Source organism: Panthera uncia, chromosome D4 (genome assembly GCF_023721935.1).
Source record: "Panthera uncia isolate 11264 chromosome D4, Puncia_PCG_1.0, whole genome shotgun sequence".
Taxonomy (NCBI): domain Eukaryota; kingdom Metazoa; phylum Chordata; class Mammalia; order Carnivora; family Felidae; genus Panthera; species Panthera uncia.
In genome coordinates this window covers 62,707,269-62,725,636 of record NC_064807.1, presented here as the reverse complement: position 1 = coordinate 62,725,636, position 18,368 = coordinate 62,707,269, and the positions used below count along the sequence as shown (strand labels likewise).

The 18,368-nt window shown below is 33.0% G+C and overlaps 1 protein-coding gene across 24 annotated transcripts in view; it reads right to left on the bottom strand.

The window, feature by feature from the left end:
• Positions 1–18,368, bottom strand: part of CYLC2 (cylicin 2) — a 43,144-nt gene that overhangs the window by 13,048 nt on the left and 11,728 nt on the right. For 7 of the 24 annotated variants that reach the window (XR_007459041.1, XR_007459040.1, XR_007459044.1 and 4 more), the window contains 4 exons: positions 15,358–17,481; positions 14,962–15,023; positions 2,096–2,227; positions 70–214 (listed from right to left, as the gene is read on the bottom strand). Coding sequence is in view for 1 of the 24 variants with exons in the window: in XM_049635586.1 (XP_049491543.1) it covers positions 16,024–17,481 (1,458 nt within the window). In the remaining 23 variants the exon portion in view is untranslated. Of the gene's footprint in view, positions 1–69; positions 215–2,095; positions 2,228–13,043; positions 13,092–14,961; positions 15,024–15,353; positions 17,482–18,368 lie in introns of those variants that run through there. The other 17 variants (XR_007459065.1, XR_007459043.1, XR_007459056.1 and 14 more) reach the window with 17 other exon arrangements.

The following is an 18,368-nucleotide window of genomic DNA, read 5'->3' as shown; positions in this document are numbered from 1 at the left end:
GAAAATATCGTGTTAACTAGAGCTGATTCCTTAATAATATCATAGATAGATAAATAGATGAATCTTTACCTTGTCTCCAGGCATAATTCATTTTTTCTAATGCTTTTTAGAATTAATGGTATTTGGATGTGAGATAGTACTTTCCCATTCTGCTTTGAGTTCTGTGTTTTATATTCTTTTCTTGTCCCTCCTTCATGATGACATGATGGTTGAGCTAGGATTCAAATGCATATTTTCAGTTTCCGTATTTTTGTTTTCTATAGCATATTCCTGCAAATACAACTCCTATGACTTACTAATCAGAGTGCAATATTTGTGAAGAGACACACTAAAGTCTATCAGCAGTGGGAAGAGTAGTAGCAGGACAGGTTCCTTTGAGACTAATGGAGCCAAGCAGTTATGCATTGAACAACTGCTTTTCTTAAAAAATTGTAGAGTGGGAACTTTACATATGTGATGTAATTTTATGTAATTTTAATAGAACTGTACATTTTTGCAGATAAAGTAATGATGCTATGAAGAAACTGAGGCGAGGTGTTAAAGAACAATTTCCCCAAATCCCGGAACAATTAAGCCACAAAATCTTGGTCTAAATCCTAGTGTGCTGTGAGATTTAAATTCAGATTGAAAGTCTGCTTTTACCATTATTTTTGAAAATTTTCTCCTGTTAGCTTAACTGCTCTATGTTCAGTTAAACAGAGACAACATGTTAGGACTGGTATGAGGATTAAATGACAATACAAGAAAAGTGTTTAGAAAATCGTTAGTGGCAAATAAATATTGGGTGATTTTGCTATTGCTGTTATTTCAATTTAGAAATATTTTGTTGATTATTTGAGTAGTGATATGAATTATTATTATATTGAAATATTTTTGTATTTTGCCATTGCTTTTAAAAGATTTTCCTGGTTGTGCAGTAATGTGGTATATGACTTCTCAGTAGATAACTTTTCTGTCTCTTTTCAGTGATTTACTATTGGCTTTTTTCATGAATAGTACTTGATACCTCCTAGAAATAAGATTGAATATATCCACAAGTAGTGACATATATTTTAAATATATCTAATAATTTTTTAAATTTGTCTTTATTTTATTACTATTATTGATGTTTCTGATATGGAATTAGGACCACAGATATAAAAACTGCTTTCTTAAATGTTTGCCACTAAAATAATAAAGCAAATAAATAGCCTTTTCAACCAACTAGATTATGTTTATTCACAGCACCAGAATGTGAAATGTTATTTTCATATGTAATAATATTTTTAGTGATTCACATTAATTTCAATATTGAATATATACAGAAGAAATAGTTTATTTTATTCTCAAATGTAGTCTTTTGATAATTTAATACTTATATTAGTATATGATATATAATAGTATAATAATGTGAGAAATAGAAATATTAAAATATAGAATAATAATTAGAGTCTAAATAAATAATTTCTTTTTCTTTATGTGACTTATGTCTAACCAAAAAGCACAAATAAAGTTTAATACTTGGATGGATGGAAGTCATGCACTTTTTTTTTTTTTTTTTTTTTGGAAATGTAGTTACATATACAATTCAAGAATGGCTCAAAGTTGAGTCAATCCCCTTTCATTAGTGGAGCAAAATTCTTACAATTGCCTCGTAATAAAATCTAGATTTACTATTATCTTTGCTACCTCTAGTTTCTCTAGAGTGTACAGCAAGATATTTATGGGGAAAATGATGTGACCATCTCCTACTCTACATAGTTATATGAATTAATTGCAAACAAAATGGAAAATCTATTAATTTTCCATGCAAATAATTTACTATTTTAAATTATTTTCTATGGTGCCAATAATAAGAAATGTTTCTAAATCTAGAAGACTGAATTGATAATAATTTAAAGACATTTTAACTCATTGCAAAAACTAATGCTTTGTACACAGAGGTTGGACAGAGAATATTTTGATGAATTTGGATGACCAGCAGACAAGGTTTACGTATGACCTAAATGATGGTTTCTTGTATACCATCCTGCGCTTAAACATTATGTAAATCAGCAAAATTAAAGTTGAGTGTATATCATAGTTCTTAAATAATAAAACCATGAAAAATCTTCACCAAGGTTCCCCTGTACTTCCAGAAAGACCTTTATAAGTGTTCTTTTTTCTACATATCTTTCCTTAGTTCTTCCATGCTCATGTTTGCAGTTATCTCTGTGCTGTTTAGCATCTTCTTGTCTTATAATATTCTCTAAATGATAGAACATTACAAAGAATTAATGATTGCCTCTGGGGATGAGTTTAATGGAATAAAAATTTACACAACTAAAACAACTACACCAATATTTCTAAATTTAGAACTTGATGTAACTTTCGGGTGCTATTACTTCACTCTTCTTATACAATGTCTACTGCAAATGTTTTCTTTCATAGCAGTGTCTATTCAGTACAAAAATCATATGAATTTTGTGAAAAGAAAATAAGTTATTGACTATAGAACTTAGGAATTCAAGCGTTTTATTCCATTTATTCTATATGGTGATAGTATGTATATGTATATATGTGGAAAATTCCTAGATGTACATGGACCAATAGCCATGCTTTTTATTTTTTTTAATTAAGGGCCTTGTCATAGGATATCCATGAATGGTGAATATTTTGTAGATATTGTAAAAATTCACAAAAAAATGGTGAAGAAAGAGGTAATTTGATTACTCACACACATACATATACATGAACACTAGATATATCTGTTAGGTGTGTGTGTGTGTGTGTGTGTGTGTGTGCGCGAGAGAGAGAGAGAGAGAGAGAGAAAGAGATAGTACTTAATTTAGTCAGGATTTTTTTTCAGATACAAAGAATATAATGTTTTAATAGCGATTATGCCTAAGTCAGAGCATTTTACTTTTCAGTAGTTTGTTTTTAACTTTTTATTTTGTCATAATTTCAGTCTTCAGAAAAGTTGCAGTAATAGAGCTTAATTCTTCTTCTTTGGTAGCAGATAATCATTATCAAACCTAATGTAAAACATTTTATCTTAAAATTAAAAATTTTTATAGCAAGTAACAAGACAATGTATCATTCATCCAAATTTGTTGCAGGAATATCTGTTTCTCTTGAAATTTGGAGATTAATCTATAATTAAAATTGTTTAAATGATTTGAATTTATACATTTTGTTTACATTCTACTTGAAAAAATTCCAACTATATCTCTAAGTACATTTCCCAGAATTTATATATTTAGGACTAAAAATTAGTTCTATATGAAGCAAAAAAAAAATAGTAAGGTCAGTTTTCTTGGACATTTAATCCATATTACTGATGAAATAAAAAAAAACATTGTTACTAGGAAATGCTGTATTTTACCTGTCAAATATATTTTCCCAAGGATTAAAATATGTATATTTCTATGGTTTTGATTAGAACATTAATTTATTTTCTATTCTTCAATAAAGCCTGAAAATATCACTTCCTTTTTTCTTTTTGAATAGAGCTACCAAAGAAAACTTAGATTAGAGATGATGTGAGAAGGGAGAATAAAGACACACATTTAATAATCAAACTTTTTCCTTAGTAGGCATAAGCAGAACCAGTGGAATGGGAATTTGAAGATCACCATCCTCATCCAAATTATGTCACTGAGAAACTATAAAAACTGGTATATTACTGAATCTCATTTGACCTCAGTCTCTTCAATAGGTAGCATTAGAAAAATTTTCTCAGATTTCACCTGTTAAAATATCTACATAGTTTAGAAAATCCAAGGCTAGAAAATGTGATATATCTAAAAGGGATATTATCAGATTGAAAAACCAAGAAAAGTACTTTTCCATGAAAAAGGTACAATTAGAGATTCGCTAGTAGATTAGGTAGCACTTTCAAGGTTAGCTGTCTAATCCTAGATAACTCATTTTTTTTTTTCATTATGGTAAAAACACTTAACATGAAATCTATCTTAATTTTTTTATAGGTGTGTGGTACAGTATTGTTAATACATGATGTACAGCAGATCTCTATAATGTATACATCTTGTATAACTGAAACTTAATACCTGTTGAGGAACAGCTCCCCTTATCTCCCTCCTTCCATCCCCTCGAAATTACTATTCTACTCTGTTTCTAGGAGTTTGACTATTTTGGATGTCTCATGTAAGTGGAATCATGCAGTATTTGTCCTGTAACATACTTATTTCACTTAACATGATGTCCTCCAGATTCATTCATGTAATTGCATATAACAGCATTTCCTTCTGTTTTAAAATCAAATATTGTATGCATATGTCACATTTTCTTCATTCATTCACTGATGGACATTTAGGTTTTCATATTTTGGCTTTTTGAATACCATAGTGAGGATGAGAGTGCAGCTATCTCTTTGAGATCCGGTTATGAATTATTTTGGATATATACCCAGGAGTGGGATTGCTGGATCATTTGGTAGTTTTATTTTTAATTTTTTGAGGAACTTCTGTACTGATTTCCATAGTGACAGCATTATCTTATATTTGTATCAACAATGTACGTGGGTTCTAATTTCCCCATGTCCTCACCCACACTTGTTATCTTTGTTTTTCTGGGAGAAATTAGGGATGCCAAGCATATTTTCCTGTGTCTGTTGGCGATTTTATGTTCTTTGGAGAAATTCCTCTTCAAGTCCTTGCACCATTTCTTAAGTTCATTATTTGATTTTTTGTTGCTGAGTTGTAGGATTTTTGTAGTCTATTTTTTGCTTTTGTTGACTACATGTTGATGATAAATCTAAGAAATTACTGTCAAGACCAATGTCATGAAGTTTTCCTATGTTTTCTTTTAGGAGTTTCACACTTTCAGATCCTATATCCATTTTGAGCTCATTTTTGTATATGATATATGTATCATATATTTTATATATGGTATAAGCTATAACATTCTTTTGAATGTGGATATTCAGTTTCTTAAACATCATTTTTGGGAATCTATCATTTCTCCATGTGTACTCTTGGTACCTTTGTTAAAGATCAATTAACTGTATATGTATGGGTTTATTCACAAATGTGTGGAAATATAACAACACACTCTTGAACAATGAGTGGGTCAAAGAAGAAATCAAAAGGGAAATAAGAAAATAACTCAAGATAAACAAAAAAAGGGTGCCAAGAGCACCTGGATGGCCTAGTCATTTGAGTGTCTGACTGCAGCTTAGGTCATGATCTCATGGTTTGTGAGTTCAAGCCCCACATCAGGGTTGCTGCTGTCAGTGCAGAGCCTGCTTTGGATCCTCTGTCCCCCTCTCTCTCTGCCCCTACCCCACTTGTGCTCTCTCTCAGAAATAAACAAACATTAAATGGGGTGCCTGAGTGGCTCAGTCGGTTGAGCATCCAACTTCGGCTCAGGTCATGATCTCACAGTTCGTGAGTTTGAGCCCCGCATTGGGCTCTGTGCTGACAGCTCAGAGCCTAGAGCCTGCTTTGGATTCTGTGTCTCCCTCTCTCTCTGCTCCTCCCCCACTCATGCTCTGTCTCTCTCTATCAAAAATAAATAAACATTAAAAAAAATTTTTAAATACATATTAAAAAAAATACAAAATACCAAAACATATGGGATGGAGCCAAATCAGTAGGAAGAAGAAAGCTTGTAACAGTAACATAGACGTTAAAAAAGAAGAGATATCTTAACCTGACTTTACAACTCAAGTAACTAAGAAAAGAACAACCTAAGCCCAAAGCCAGTGGAAGAAAGAAATAATAAAGCAGAAATAAATGAAATATAGTACAAAAATACAATAGAAAAAAATTAAAACTGACTTGGCTTTTGAAGAGATAAACAGACTTGAAAAACCTTTTACTACACTAAGCAAGCAAGGTAAAACACAAATTAAACAATAGAAGAGATAATTACAAGGGATGCTTCAAAAATAAAGAGAATCATAAGGGACTGCTATGAACAGTTATACACCAACATATTAGATAACCCCAAAGAATGGATAAATTCCTGGAAACATACAGCCTACCAATATTGAATCATGAAGAAATAAAAAATCTGAACAGATCAATAATGAGTAAAGAGATTGCCTCAATAATAAAAAAACCTCCCAGGAAAGAAAAGTCCAGGACCACATGGCTTGTCTGGTGAATTAAAACAAACATTTAAAGAAGAATTAATAACAATTCTTCTGAAACTCTTCCAGAAAAAATAGAAAAGCAGAGAATACTTGCAAACTCATTTTGTGAGGCCAGCATTACTCTGATACTAAAACTGGATAAAAACATTATAAGAAAAAATTACATGCCAAAATCCCTGATTAATATAGATGAAAACTTCCTCAGCAAAATGGTAGTAAACTGAATTCAACAACACATTATTAGAAGGCTCATACACCATGATCAAGTGGTTTTATCACTGGAAATGCAAGGATAGTTTAAAATACACAAGTAATGTGATACACAACACCAGTGAATGACAAAAATCACATGATCATCTCAGTAGCTGCAGGAGAATCATCTCACAACATTCAACGTGTTTTCATGATAAAAAATCTTAAAAAAAAACGAAATATAGAATTTACCTCAGCATAATAAAAGCCATATATGAAAAGCCAATGACTAACATCTTACTCAACCTTGCCACCCAAAGCTTTTCTTCTAAGATCTATAACAAGACCAGGATGCCCACTCCAGCAACTTATATTCAACATTTTAATAGAAGTCTTAGAGAAGTCAGGCATGAAAAATAAATAAAAGGCATTTAATACAGAAAGAAAGAGTTATCTTTGTAGATGACATGAACATATAAGTAGAAAACTCAAAAGACTCCACAAAAAATTAGTGGAACTAATGAACAAAGTAGTTAACTCGCTGACTTACAGATATTAAAAGTAAACTGTGAAGAGTCCTAACCTTAGATCCATGCTGGTGTAGAAAGAGTGACTTACCAAAGATCACACAGTCTGTAGTATTAGAACCCAAAAAAGATGTCAGTGAGTTGACTTCTTTGTGGGGCAGCAGCAGTTGTAGTAGTAATAGCAATGGTAATGATAATGGCAAGCCTTCTGTTGTGTGCCAGGCACTGTTTATGTTTTGCACACATTGACTATCACAACAACCCTGTGCCATAGATTTTATTATCATGTTAATTTCACAGATGAGGAAACTTAAGTACAGAGAGGTTATTTAAGCAGATAACAGAGTTGGTAGTTTGCAGGTTTAAAATGTAGGTACTCTGGTTCTCAGAGTGCATACTGGTTTCTTAAAAAGTAAAAAAAAAAAAATTTCAAGTTTTTCTAATATCACAAACATAAATCTTTTTCAAACTCATAAAATAATTTCAGAGACACAACTAATACATTTTGGGTCAGCTTGATTATTAGCAAAGATAATGCAGTGTGTACATATAGTTGACCCTTGAACAATGCAGGAATTTGGGGTGCTGACCCATCCCCTGCATAGTCAAAAATCTGCGTATAACTTTTGACACCCCCGCCCCCGCAAAATTTAACTAGTAGTAAGCTACTGTTGACTGGAAACCTTGCCCATAACATAAGTAGTCAATTATCATATATTTTTGTATGTTATTTGTGTTACATACTGTATTGTTATAATAAAGTAAGCTAGAGAAAAAAGTATTAAGAAAAACATAAGGAAGAGAAAGTATATTTACTGAACTGTGCTGTAAAAAATTTGCGTGTAAGTGGACCACACAGTTCAAACTGTGTTTCAAGGGTCAACTACATTCATCCTTAAAAGCCACTTTTAATTATAAACAAAATAGGTAATTGCTGCCTTCTTTTCCTTGTAATAGCCCTTAAGCCAAGCTCTTTTGACACTGTAGAAAACAACAAAGGGTCAATAGGCAGAAATCTGAAATTGGATATTTCTCAATAAAAAGAGATAATTGTCCTAAGAGTGAAAACAAAACAAATCCCCCCTTCCCTGTATGAGAGTGAGGCACAGGTGGTGGTTTGTTGATAAATGTTTAACAACTGTCTCTCTCAGAAAAAATGTACGTGTTTTATACATAAGGTTATTATACACTTTATATATAAGGTATATACCACACAATTTACAAATAATAATAAATACACTATACCCTTATTGTAAACTCAAAAAATAAATAAAACTAGTGGACAAATTCAATAATTCCTGAGATGTGAAATCAACATACAAAAATCAGTTGTGTTACTTTGTTTCTTTGCTTCTTAGTTCATTTGTTTTTTAGATTCCGATGTAGGTGAAATTTATATGAAATAGTTGTATCACATAGACATTGTTGGATACAGAGAACAAACTGGTTGCCCAAGAGAAGGTTGGTAGGAGGATGAGTAAAATACATAAAGAGAATGATACAACTTGCAGTTATAAAATAAGTGGTTATGAAGATGAAAAGTATAGGATAGAGGGTTTGGTCTATAATATTATAATGTTTGGTGACAGATAGTAACTACACTTATGGTGAGCACTGAGTAGTGTATAGAATTATTGAATCAATATGTTGTACAACTGAAACTTATATAACATTGCATGTCCATTATACTTTAAAAAAATTAGTTGTGTTTCTGTAATAAACTATCTGAAAAAGGAAATTAAGAAAATGATTCTATTTACAATAGCATCAAAAATAAAATACTTAAAAATAAACTTAACCAAGGAGGTAAAAGATTGTGTGTACTGAAACTATAAAACATTGATGAAAGAAATTAGAAACAAATAGAAATCATTCTATGTTTATGGATTGGAAGACTTAATATTGTTAAAATGTCTATACTGCACAGTGCATTTTCTAGATTCAGTGCAATCCCTATCAAAATCTCAATAGCATTGTTTACTATAACAGAAAAAACAATTATATATATGCAACCATAAAATACCCCAAATAGCCAAAACCATTTTGATAAAGAAAAAGCTGAAGGAATCAACATTCTGATGTCAAAATTTATTACAAAGCTACAGTAATTAAAATAGTATGGTACTTACATAAAAACAGACATATAGACAAGTGGAACAGAATAGCCCAGAAATAAATCCACACATAATGGTCAACTGAACTTTGACAAGGGTGCCAAGAGTACAATGGGGAAAGATGGTCCCTTCAACAAAGGGTGTTAGGAAAACAACATTTACATGCAAAAGAATGAAAGTGGGCAATTACCTTATCTTACACTGTATGGAAATATAAACTTAAAATGAATTAAAATCTAAAAAATGCAAAATGTAAAACTTAAACCTAGAAGAAAATCCAGGGGAAAATCTTTATGGCTTTGGTGTAGACAATGATTGTATGACAACAAAGGCACAGGCAATAAAAGCAAAAAATAGGCAAGTGGCACTACTTCAAAGGATATCTTCACAGCAAGGAAAACAATCAACAGAGTGAAAGGCAATTTGTGGAATGGGAGAAAATGTTTTTAATTCAATTAGTTTTACAGCAACATTTCTTAAGGAGGTAATATGTATCCTGCAGTGCAGATATCACTGAGGACATGGAAGGATAAAGTGTGACCCTTTGAAAGAAGCTCATGAATACTAGCAACTGAAAGGAGATAATGAATGGCATGGAGAAGTCATGTTAATCTCCAGATGTCTACTTCATGCTGGAGTGTGGATTGTAATACAGGTATAACTAGGTTTTTTTTTCAATTGGAGTAGCATCTTAGAAGTCTAGGACAAGGCTTGAACTATTTCCATCTATAAAACAGAGAAGTGGTGCTTTGAGTTATGTGAAACACAGGCAGAAAATACTGTTTTGAGTGCAAAATCAATTGTTATTGATGTTAGTACTTATTTCCTATTTATATGTTTAAAATTATTGTTGATAGTTTTATTAGAATTAAAGAAAATTGATAATATCTAAATTTTCCTGCAGTTTTAGAAAATTGGACATAATGTGATATTTGTTCCTCCTACATAAAACAGAGTTCTCAAATCCATCAGTCATTTCATCTTTCATGACATTCACTTTTAACAGATTTTCTTACTTGTTCTGTGTTATTGACAATATTACATAGACACACAGAGACATACACATACAGAGGAGAAAAATAATTCGAAAGCACCTTGCAAATAACCATACCACTTCAGTTGATAAGTCAAGATGTGGAATATTTATAGAATTCTATAAAATCAGACATGACTAATTAATGAATCTATTATACTACTTTATTTTTTCACATAAGGAGGCCAGAAGATTGACATATTTCTTTCAGGACATATACGTTTCTAAAGATTTGTTTTTGTTTTATGATATTTCTTTTTTTTATGATATTCTGTGGTTTTAGTCACATTTGAAATTCTTTAGCCACCACTCCAAGCCTTTGCAGTGAATTAATCATATATTAACAAGCATACAAAGCTAGCAATTCTTTCACATCTGTATTTCACTTTTACAGCTCTCCGTTTTACTCGAGGGAAAATGAATCAGTAAAAGAGGAAAAATATCTTATACATTCAAACTGTGTGATTAAAAGGCTAAATTGAGAAGTGAAAGATACGGCAGGATTATTGAGTAGGAGTTTGTCCTTTATGTGGATTTTTGCCTTTGAATTGATCTGCTAACTTGTTTCACCTCCACTTTTGGCTTTGGTACTAAGGAGACAAGGTAAAGAGGGTTAGAAAAACACCCTATAATTGACAACTAATTGTCTCTGCTGCTCGTTGTTATGTGTGAAGAAAAGTTAGCAAATAACTAAAAGTTAGAAAACTGGATACTTCTTAGAGACATGTATTAATTGTCATCGATAGGAGGATATTTATATTGCTGTATTATATTTTTATTTTAGTGGCTAAAACCCTATATTTCATATGAGTGGCAATATAATTTTTTCTTTAATCATTTCCATATATTTCTAACAACTCATAACCTACATTTGGGAAATAGAACACAGCTTTGGAGAAAAGCTAATATCCTCTGCCATAGGTCAAGGTATAAGCTGATGAATAAAGTCATTTAGAGGTTATCCTAGTAGTCCTTATGGAAGAATTAAGTAACTTAGTTCAGAAATCAGAGCTACATATAAAGACTCAAAAAAAAAAAAAAACAAAAACAAAAACAAAAAACTATGTGTACTTTCCCCCTGGATTTTAGAGGGGATAAAATCTTAATTTCTCTTATGGAGTGGGAATAGGAAATTAAAATAAAAGTCTACTAATACCAGTCTATAAATAGGAAGGAGAGTACTAAGCTAGGTAACACAACTTCCAAGTTGAGCTAACCATTAGAAATGGAGTAAAGTGGGGCACCTGTGTGGCTCAGTCAGTTAAGTGTCTGACTTCCATTCAGATCATAATCTCACAGTTGGTGAGTTAGAGCCCCACATCAGGCTCCACACTGACAGTGCAGAGCCTGCTTGGGATTCTGTCTCTTTCTGTCTCTCTCTGCCCCTCTCCAACTTGTGTGCTCTCTGCCTCTCTCTCTCAAAATAATAATAAATAAACTTAAAAAATACAATGCCCTTTGAAATGGAGTAAAGTTACATTATAGGAGCCTTGTCAAATGAGATTGGGCCATATCCATATCCTTTTGAGCTAAATAAATAACAGAATTAGAAATATATATATATATATATATATATATATATATATATATATATGAGACACCCAAAAAGCTGTGCAAGTTTAATGTGTACAACTTGATGACTTGATGATTTTGGAGGTACGTATACACCTATGAAACCATCACCACAATCTGTATCATAAGCATTATCCATAACCTCCAAAAGTTTCCTCCTACCTTTTTTATGTACTATTATCGTCATCTATATAAGAAAACATAACATAAGATCCCATCTTAGCAATTTTTTAAGCATACATTACTTCTGAAAAAACTAAACATAGCCTTATCATACAATCCAGCAATTGCACTCCATAGTATTTTCTCAAATAGGATGAAAAGATATGTACATGCAAAAATGCAGATGAATGTTTATAGCATCTTTATTCAGTATTGCTAAAATTTAGAGTCAAACAAGATGTCTTTTGGTAGGTGAATAGATAAATAATCTGTGGTACATATAGACAATGTAATATTACTCAATGCTAAAAAGAAATGAGCTTTCAAGCCATGAAAAGACATGGGAGAATATTAAATGCATGTAGATAAATAAGAGAAGCCAGCCTGAAAAAGTTACCTATTCTATAATTTCAGCTATATGACTATGGAGACGGTGAAAAGATCGGCAGTTGCCAGATGTAAGAGGGAAAGATGAGATGAAACAGTAGAGCACGTAGATTTTTAGGGGCAGTGAAATTACTCTGTATGATACTGTTGGTTGATATATGTCATTATGCATTAAAAATCCATAGAATGTACACCACCTAGAGTGAACCCTAATGGAAATTATGTGTTTTGAGTGATAATGATATGTCAATGTAGGCTTATCAGTTGTAATAAATATACTACCCGGGTGGTGGATGTTGATAAATGGAGGAAGCTATGCATGTATAGGTGGATATATGGGAAAAATCTTCCCCTTATCATCAATATTTCTGTGAACCTAAAAATACTCTAAAAATAAAATATATTTTAAATGTTTGGAAAGGTAAAATTTAAGCTAAGTATAAATAATTAGGAGTCAGCAATGTAAAGTTCTAGAAGAATTGTGTTATAGGCAGAGGAAACAGTGTGAAGCCTTGAAAGTGTAATGATCTATATGGTTAAATACAGAAAGAAATCCAGTGTCACAAGAGCATGGTAGACAATTTTGCTACCACATGAAGGCAGATAAGTAGTCAGAAACCAGATAATTAAAGGCTATATAAGCTAGAGCAAAAAAAAAAAAAAAAAAAAAAAAAGAAAGAAAGAAAGAAAGCAAGCTTATGCTAAATGTGACATCAATACACTAGAAGACTTAGAGTAATGGAGGAACATGATTTCTGGGTTGAGAAGGGGTGTTTGGTGGTTACGAGAGTTGAAGTAGGCGGTTTTACCTGCATTTAGGGGGCTTTGGGATTTCCAAGTGAAATATAATGGCTGATTGGACTTCTAATGTAAAAGTGGTATAAATGGAGTGAAGCAGAACAATTTAAATATTGGTGGTAGCCAGGCAGGACTTAATAATAGATAAGCATGGAGAAACAAAATAATTGTGAATGACCCACCAATTTTTGATTGAGTCAGCAGTCATCATTTACTGAGTTGGTGAATACCTAGGGAAAACAGGTTTGGGTGGAGAGGTATTGAGTTCTCTTTGGGACTTGTTAATTTTGAGATGTCTAGAAGACAGTCAAGTGTATGCTTTAACTTAATATTTAGACACATGATTTTGGATCTAAATGGAAAGGTCAGTACTAGATTTAAAATACAGGATTCAGGGCACCTGGGTGGTTCAGTGGGTTTAAGCATCTGACTCTTAGTTTTGTCTCAGGTCATGATCTCACAGTTCATGCATTCAAGCCCTGCATCAGGTTCTGTGCTGACAGTGCAGAGCATGCTTGGGATTCTCTTTCTCCCTGTCTCTCTGCCCCTCCTCCATTCACTGTCTCTGTCTCTCTCTCTCTCTCAAAAATAAACTAAAAAAAAAAAAATAAATGAAACGAAGGCTTCAGCAGAATAAGAATGATGTATAAAGCCATGGGAATAGATGGAATAAATATAGAGAAATACATAGAAAAGAGGGGCTAGGATAAAAAGACATTGCAACTGGAACTCCAAGAGGTTCTCGGGGGACCTTCATGCATTTCAGTAGAATGGTAAAGACAGCTCAGTTATTATTGTACTATACATTAAATTTTAACCTAAAAGTTGACTTCTGAATACTATGTTAGACAATAATCTAAGGGCTTTTGTTTTAAAGGAATAGGGGATTTTAAAAATGTTTTAGTGTTTATTTTTGAGAGAGAGAGAGAGAGAGAGAGAGAGAGAGAAAGGAAGAGAGACAAGCATGAGTGGGGGAGAGTTGGCAGACAGAGAGGGAGACACAGAATCTGAAGCAGGCTCCAGGCTCTAGGCTCTGAGCTGTCAGCACAGAGCCCGATGTGGGGCTCTAACTCGTGAACCATGAGATCATGACCTGAGCCAAAGCTGGAAACTTAACTGAGCTACCCAGGCTCCCCTAGGGGATTTTAAATGATTCCCTAAATCCTGGGAGAGATGCTAACATTTTCAGAAAATTTTGAAAATCTGAATATAGTATTTTACTATAAAGCAAAGGGAGAAAAAGAATGATTTTCCTGGAAGAGGGAGAGAATAGTGGGACAGGATTTGACTGTATGTCATTACAGCTGAGTCAGATCTGCAAGGTAGGGCAGCCTGGAAGACCATAAATTCCAGTAGCCATGAATCCTTGAGTAGTTGATGTAGGGGAACAGGGGCCAATGTTTAAAGACCAGGCAACATAATTATACTTCTGTTCACAGAAAGGTAGCTCTTGAAAGTATGTGGAATAGGAGTATCAAGGAGAAGCTTTATTTTGTATTCAGAATTTATATTGGGATGGATAAAAATGAGGGAAAGTCACTTAGCAAGTTCTGCAACAATGTTGAGTTTATCTGAGAGAGAATGTTAAAGAAATTTAATTTCCACTAATTGGGCATTCAGAGTTTTGCGTTGTGCTTTATATTGCTTTTTTTAAAAAATTTTTTGTCACATTAATAGGACTTATGGATCACGAGAGAGTTTAACATAGTTATAAAAATACAAAGTTAATTGTTTTCATATATAAAAAATATGTAAATGCTTTCACTCTGTTAGACCCTGTTGAATTCTGGATAATTTGGTTTTGTATATGTATTAGCAATTTATCAGGTGTCTCTTTAGACTTGTTTAAATTTACTTACGGTGCGGGGCACCTGGGGTGGGTCAGTCAGTTGTGCATCTGACTCTTTACTTCAGCTCAGGTCATTATCTCACGGTTGTGGGGTTGAGCCCCATGTTGGTCTCTGTGCTGAGCATGGGGCCTGCTTGGGATTCTCCCTCTCTCTCTCTCTCCCCCTCTCCCTCTCCCTCTTCCTCTCCCTCCCTTTTCTCCTTCCCCGCACACCCCCAAAAATAAATAAAATAAAAAATAAATTTACTTACCTTGGCAATTTGGAAAAGTTTGATTTTCCTGTCTTAAATGGAGAGAAGTTGGCTACTATATTCTGTTTAAAGAAAAAAAAAAAACCAAAAAACTCTTGATAATTGTTAGTTTCCATGTATCAAAAATCAGTCTCCTCTCTCATGATAAATAATTCTAATTAACCTTTTTGTTGATACTTTTAAAGTCTTCATTCTTGTGTTATTGTTACCAAATTCATCAGTAATTTCTATAATGAGAAAGCCCTAAGTAAATTCTACTCAATTCTACCAAATTCCAGCAAAACATACTCGGCAGATGACACAGATTTTTATAAGAATGGTATATTTCAATTCAAACTTTAAATTGACTCAATTACTGTTTAATCCAGTTTCGCTTAAAAAACAAAACTAACTTACCAAGTGTGTTTGTCTTGGCTTGGATGTGGAATTTAATTTCCATCAACCTGGTGTGGCTGTTTACACTTCAGGGATGATGGTATAGGTTCACAAGGAAGCAATTCTTTTCTTCCTTCCTTCCTTCCTTCCTTCCTTCCTTCCTTCCTTCCTTCCGTATTTTTTTTGAAGAATGCTACTTTTAATTTGTACTTATTTGAAAGACTTTCTGAAATTTTTTTGACTTCCTCTGATACACCTATAGTTCTTTATTTAAATCTGTGGATGCAGCTTCACAGTTTGATTATATAGATTGAATGTCTACCTCCTTGGATTTTTTTGAAGTCTTGATATATATATATTTTTTATTTTTTTGCTATCCACAGATCCAGTGTCATTAACTTCTACATCCTGATTTGAATATTCTTCTTTGAACATTTCTAGGGATTTTTCATTGAATCCTTCATATCCCCAAACTTAGCATATGTATCCTCCAAGTTCTTCATTGAATCATCTCTTAATTTTTCTTTTCTTCTTTATATTTTTATGATTTTATGAGTCTTTCTTTGTATTCTTCTTTGCTCCACTTTAAAAATTATTTGATTCTTTGAGGCCCCCTGTCACTCATAGATTTAGTATCAGATTGCTAAAATTGTTTTATCAAACATGCTTTTGAATTTTATCCAAGACCTACTTGCCTTTCTTTGCCTTAGCATCCTTCTTTGCATCCTTCTTTGCATCCTTCTTTGCATCCTTTGTATCCTTCTTTGCATCAGGAGATTCTGTGTCAGTATCTTTCTTGGCATCTTTCTTGGCATTCTTCTTGGCATCTTTCTTGGCATCATCTTTTGATTCAGTATCTGTCCCGCTGGGCTTTTCATCTTTCTTCTCTTTTTTACTCACCTTTCTCTTTGCATCTTTCTTGGATTCTTTCTTGTCTTTTGACTCATCATCTTTTTCTCCTGGTTTCTTTGAATCTTTTTTCCCATCCTTATCCTTCTTGGCACCCTTCTTTTCATCTTCAGATGCTATACTTGATTCTTTGCTCTTCTTTGAATCTTTCTTATCTTTCTTGGCATCTTTCTTTGAATTCTTTTTTTCACCTTCAGATTCTGTACCTGACTCCTTGACCTTTTTTGAATCTTTCTTTTCTTTCTTGGCATCTTTCTTTTCACTTTCAGATTCTGTACCTGACTCTTTGTCCTTTGAGTCTTTCTTATCTTTCTTGGCACCTTTTGTGGACCCTTTCTTTTCACCTTCAGATTCTATACCTATCTCCTTGTCCTTTGAATCTTTCTTATCTTTCTTGGCACCTTTCGTGGCCCCTTTCTTTTCACCTTCAGATTCTGTACCTGACTCCTTGCCCTTTTTTGAATCTTTCTTTTCTTTCTTGGCATCTTTCTTGTCACCTTCAGATTCTGTACCTGACTCTTTGTCCTTTGAGTCTTTCTTATCTTTCTTGGCACCTTTCGTGGCCCCTTTCTTTTCACCTTCAGATTCTGTACCTGACTCCTTGTCCTTTGAATCTTTCTTTTCATTATTGGCATCTTTCTTGGCATCTTTCTTCTCACCTTCAGATTCTATACCTGACTCCTTGTCCTTTGAATCTTTCTTTTCTTTCTTAGCACCTTTCTTGGCATCTTTCTTTTCACCTTCAGATTCTGTACCTGACTCCTTACCCTTCTTTGAATCTTTTCTTTCTTTTTTGGTATCCTTTTTTGCACCTTTTTGTTCCTCTTCAGATTCTGTAGCTGACTCCTTACCCTTCTTTGTATGTTTCTTCTCTTTTTTGACATCTGTTTTTGCAACATCTTTTTCACCTTTAGTTCCTGTTTCTATATCCTTATCTTTCTTTGACTCCTTCCTAGTTATTAGTGGTCCCTTTGAAACTGTGGATTCTGATTCTGATTCTGATTTGTCTTTCTTGTCTGCTTTCTTGTGTTCTTTATCTTTCTTACCTCTTGCTGGAGATACAGGTTTGTGTACATCTGCTACTTTAGCAACCTCCTTGGAGTGATGGGTTGGTTTATGTGGGGGCCATATCCTGGCAGCTAAATAATCAGATGGTCTTTCAGAAATTCTCATTAAAGAACTGTGCATCCATAACGGTCGTTTAGGACCTTCTCTTAATTTCTCTTCATCATATTTCTGAAATATTGGTTAGAATAATGATGAACAACTTGTGTGCAAGTTACACAGCCTTTATTACCAGATATCAAATACATTTTAACTTTAACCATTAAAAGATTTTAGATTTTGATAAGTGGATATATTGTAGATCTCAGTTTATTTTGCTTTTCCAATTTCATTCTCTTTATGACTAATTGATATTCATGTATTATTGTGGGCCTTATTTCAATTTAGAGGATCTTCATAATTCCCTCAAGATATTATGTTAAAATTGGTAGAGACCTCCACTGACTAATGACATATCAGCATTTATGATTTCACAATCAGGGAGGCTTTTTTTTCCTCAGTGTTCTGGAGAATTCTTAAAATATTCTGCCCACTCTCCATTACTAGGCTAACTCAGAAACTATTCTCTAATATCTAATAGTTTCATGTTCAGGCATATCCTGTTCTCTATTATCACATTCAAGGTCTCTGGAATTTGGATTGCTACATGTGGTTAAAAGTACAAGCCTAAAACTGCTACTGCTTGGCAAGGTATAAATTGATATCTTTCAGATAGGAAACTACAATGATAAAATCTGTAACATTCAGTGCAAGTAAATTTGTGCAGAATGGTACATTTTCTTTTCAACTCCTAACCAAGTATTTGCAAAATCTTAATTGCAAAAAAAGCAAACTTTGCAAGTAATGATAACAAATAATGGAAAAATAAATTGAATAAAGAAAGAAAGGAAAAGCAAAGAGTGTGAGATTACAGAATAAGCTAGGATCACTACTGATTAGAAACACTCCCTGAAACAAACAAGAGTTGATACATTTATCTTAAAGTTTTTTTTTAACATTTCATATCCCATGATGACTCCACACACATTAAGAAATATTTATCTTCAAGTATTCAGAAT